General features: G+C 52.8%; 1 protein-coding gene across 1 annotated transcript; it reads right to left on the bottom strand.

Annotated features, from left to right (window-relative positions):
* Window positions 1-238: 238 nt before the first annotated feature.
* LOC108703572 (protein phosphatase 1 regulatory subunit 35) lies at window positions 239-3382 on the bottom strand. The gene is made up of 5 exons (XM_018239776.2): window positions 3161-3382; window positions 1177-1409; window positions 859-1072; window positions 665-777; window positions 239-526 (listed from the first exon to the last, which is right to left on the bottom strand). Exons 1-5 carry the CDS (start codon window positions 3246-3248, stop codon window positions 353-355), a joined length of 822 nt encoding a protein of 273 aa, XP_018095265.1. The 5' UTR covers window positions 3249-3382; the 3' UTR covers window positions 239-352.
* Window positions 3383-3621: the final 239 nt, after the last annotated feature.

A 3621-nucleotide genomic window follows, 5' to 3' on the forward strand; every position in this document is an offset into this window, starting at 1 on the left:
TATACTCCCCAATCCCACGCACACGGGATCCTCTACCTGCTCCAATCCCACGTACCCTATACTCCCCAATCCCACGCACACGGGATCTCTACCCGCCTTAATGCCACGCAAATGGGATCCCCTACCCACCCCAATAGCACTCACACACGCGGGATCTCCTCTCTGGCCCAATTATGTGGGAAAATAGTTAAATTTTAAAGGGAACTTTGCCCTGAAACCTGCCCTGTAGCACATTGGCCAATATTTACGTCTCTTTATTAGAAAAATAACATATAATCCTGCTGAGGTCCCAAATCTCGGGCCCCAGAGCCGGGCAATTCAATGTTCCGTGTCAGTGCGTGTGGGGGATCCATTATGGGGCCCATTCCTTCAGCTTGTGGTACATATCAAATGCGGTGTGAGACGGCCGTGGGCGGGGACATATGGTGAGAGGGGGCGGTCCTTCCACAGTCAGATATGGCGTCTCAGTGAAGCGCTCGCATAGATGGGAGAAAGCAGAAAGATCCGGAGCCTGGAGCTGAGGAGCCTGGAGAGGAAACAGAAATGATTCACGTTGTACCTGATTGGACTGCACAGTCAGCGACTCAGCAAAGGGCCGGCCTTAGACTCCATCATGGCAGCGCCCACAGAGAAATACTGTAGCAAACTTGCATTTGTAACTCACCTCTTTGGCCTCCACTCTGCGAGGCTTCTCGCTCAGTCTCTGCACGTGCTCCGCAGGGGGTTCAACGCTCATTAGTCCCTGATACAAAGTCTGGGCCCGGCCCACATTCAGCGCTGTGAGACATTGGGGGGACACAGTCAGATCCGGCCCATTCTGTCCCGCCCACTCCCCTCCCCCACTCCCTGACTTCTCACCTCTGGCGGCCTCACTCTCTATGCTCCGCCTCACTCTGTACGACCTCTCCAGCTCCCTCTGCACCGCACTGTCAGCATGAAACTGCTGCTCCACCTCCCTCTGCACCTGCTCCTTCAGCCCCGCCGTGCTGTGCATCCTGGGACATTGCAGCCCCACCCCCAGCTCATGGCTCCTCCCTCGGCTTCTGGACTCTTCACTCAGCACAAAACGCACCTGCAAGAGGCACAAGAACTTATTTACCCCAGGACTGGCGGCATCTGCCCAATTCCTCAGCAATGGCTACTTATTATTATTATTATTATTATACAGGGCCCCACCTGCCTCTGGACCTGCCCACGCTCCCAACTCTTCCGCCTCAGGATCCCGCCCCCTTTATCAGGGGTCAGTGAAATATCCAGGAGAGGGTGGGACTCTGTGCCCCCGCCCACACCCAGGGGGAGGGGCTGTGGGACAAAGTTACAGGGAATGGCGTCACCCTCATCATCTTCACATTCCCTTGCACTCAGTGTTCTCACTGCAGACATCTTGTATGTGCCGGGGGCGTGGCTTCCTGCGGAACAAGAGGCAAAATAAGAGTCACTTGTGTGACATGCAGGGATCCCACCAAATGTAATAACAGGGATGTCACACAGTGAGAGACTGCTCCATGTCAGGAGAGATAGTGAGAGACTGCTCCATGTGAGGAGAGACAGAGATGACAGTCAATGAGAGACTGCTCCATGTGAGGAGAGACAGAGATGACAGTCAATGAGAGACTGCTCCATGTCAGGAGAGATAGTGAGAGACTGCTCCATGTGAGGAGAGACAGAGATGACAGTCAGTGAGAGACTGCTCCATGTGAGGAGAGACAGAGATGAGTCAGTGAGAGACTGCTCCATGTGAGGAGAGACAGAGATGACAGTCAGTGAGAGACTGCTCCATGTGAGGAGAGAGAGATGAGTCAGTGAGAGACTGCTCCATGTGAGGAGAGACAGAGATGAGTCAGTGAGAGACTGCTCCATGTGAGGAGAGACAGAGATGACAGTCAATGAGAGACTGCTCCATGTCAGGAGAGATAGTGAGAGACTGCTCCATGTGAGGAGAGACAGAGATGACAGTCAGTGAGAGACTGCTCCATGTCAGGAGAGACAGAGATGACAGTGAGAGACTGCTCCATGTGAGGAGAGACAGAGATGAGTCAGTGAGAGACTGCTCCATGTGAGGAGAGACAGAGATGAGTCAGTGAGAGACTGCTCCATGTGAGGAGAGACAGAGATGAGTCAGTGAGAGACTGCTCCATGTCAGGAGAGATAGTGAGAGACTGCTCCATGTGAGGAGAGACAGAGATGACAGTCAGTGAGAGACTGCTCCATGTGAGGAGAGACAGAGATGACAGTCAGTGAGAGACTGCTCCATGTGAGGAGAGACAGAGATGAGTCAGTGAGAGACTGCTCCATGTGAGGAGAGACAGAGATGACAGTGAGAGACTGCTCCATGTGAGGAGAGACAGAGATGACAGTCAGTGAGAGACTGCTCCATGTGAGGAGAGACAGAGATGACAGTCAGTGAGAGACTGCTCCATGTGAGGAGAGACAGAGATGAGTCAGTGAGAGACTGCTCCATGTGAGGAGAGACAGAGATGACAGTGGGAGACTGCTCCATGTGAGGAGAGACAGAGATGACAGTCAGTGAGAGACTGCTCCATGTGAGGAGAGAGATGACAGTGAGAGACTGCTCCATGTGAGGAGAGACAGAGATGACAGTCAGTGAGAGACTGCTCCATGTGAGGAGAGATAGTGAGAGACTGCTCCATGTGAGGAGAGACAGAGATGACAGTCAGTGAGAGACTGCTCCATGTGAGGAGAGACAGAGATGAGTCAGTGAGAGACTGCTCCATGTGAGGAGAGACAGAGATGAGTCAGTGAGAGACTGCTCCATGTGAGGAGAGACAGAGATGAGTCAGTGAGAGACTGCTCCATGTCAGGAGAGACAGAGATGACAGTCAGTGAGAGACTGCTCCATGTGAGGAGAGACAGAGATGAGTCAGTGAGAGACTGCTCCATGTCAGGAGAGATAGTGAGAGACTGCTCCATGTGAGGAGAGACAGAGATGAGTCAGTGAGAGACTGCTCCATGTGAGGAGAGACAGAGATGACAGTGAGAGACTGCTCCATGTGAGGAGAGACAGAGATGAGTCAGTGAGAGACTGCTCCATGTGAGGAGAGACAGAGATGACAGTAACGGAGGAGCCACTGCACTTGAAGAGACAGTTCCCTGAGGGAAAAGCGATAACGAGAGTCAGAGACTAACATGGAACGCTCACCTCCCGTTGCTGGAGCCGTTAGTACCATAGAGTTGAAGAGCGGAAGTGCTGCCATGGTAACTCCGATCGGACATGTTTGTACTCTCATTGCTCAGCTTTCCCATTTCACGGAAAGAAATGAGGAAGCCATCTTTGTGCTCTCATAGAGACGCGTGCGGCGGCCATCTTTGTACACCCGACAAACTGTAAAGAAACGAGTTCAGCGGACGGCTGGTTTTCTTACAGCCAACACTTCGCTACAGCATTTGCTTTGTATTTAGGTGTAACGTTGCTGCTTATGATGACTGTATGTAAAGCCGCTAGTGAGGCCTTTCTCCTATTGGCTGGCGATCCTCTCGCCCATTACTGGCGCTCCCGTGTGGAGTGTCTCGCTGCTGCCACCTACAGGCGAGCCTTGGGTACTGCAGCCCCTTCTGATCTAACAACCACTGAGCGCTTCTGCCCTTCTGTTGCCTGGAGCT

Source organism: Xenopus laevis, chromosome 3S, assembly GCF_017654675.1.
Source record: "Xenopus laevis strain J_2021 chromosome 3S, Xenopus_laevis_v10.1, whole genome shotgun sequence".
NCBI classification, from domain to species: Eukaryota; Metazoa; Chordata; class Amphibia; order Anura; family Pipidae; genus Xenopus; species Xenopus laevis.

Bases quoted from the DNA above. Each gene is read 5' to 3' on its own strand.
- LOC108703572 (XM_018239776.2), bottom strand. From the start codon at position 3,248: ATGAGAGTACAAACATGTCCGATCGGAGTTACCATGGCAGCACTTCCG. The intron at 1,410-3,160 runs GTGAGCGTTCCA...CTTGTTCCGCAG, and splicing joins AACGGCTCCAGCAACGGGAG to GAAGCCACGCCCCCGGCACA. The intron at 527-664 runs GTGAGTTACAAA...TTTCCTCTCCAG, and splicing joins GCAGAGTGGAGGCCAAAGAG to GCTCCTCAGCTCCAGGCTCC.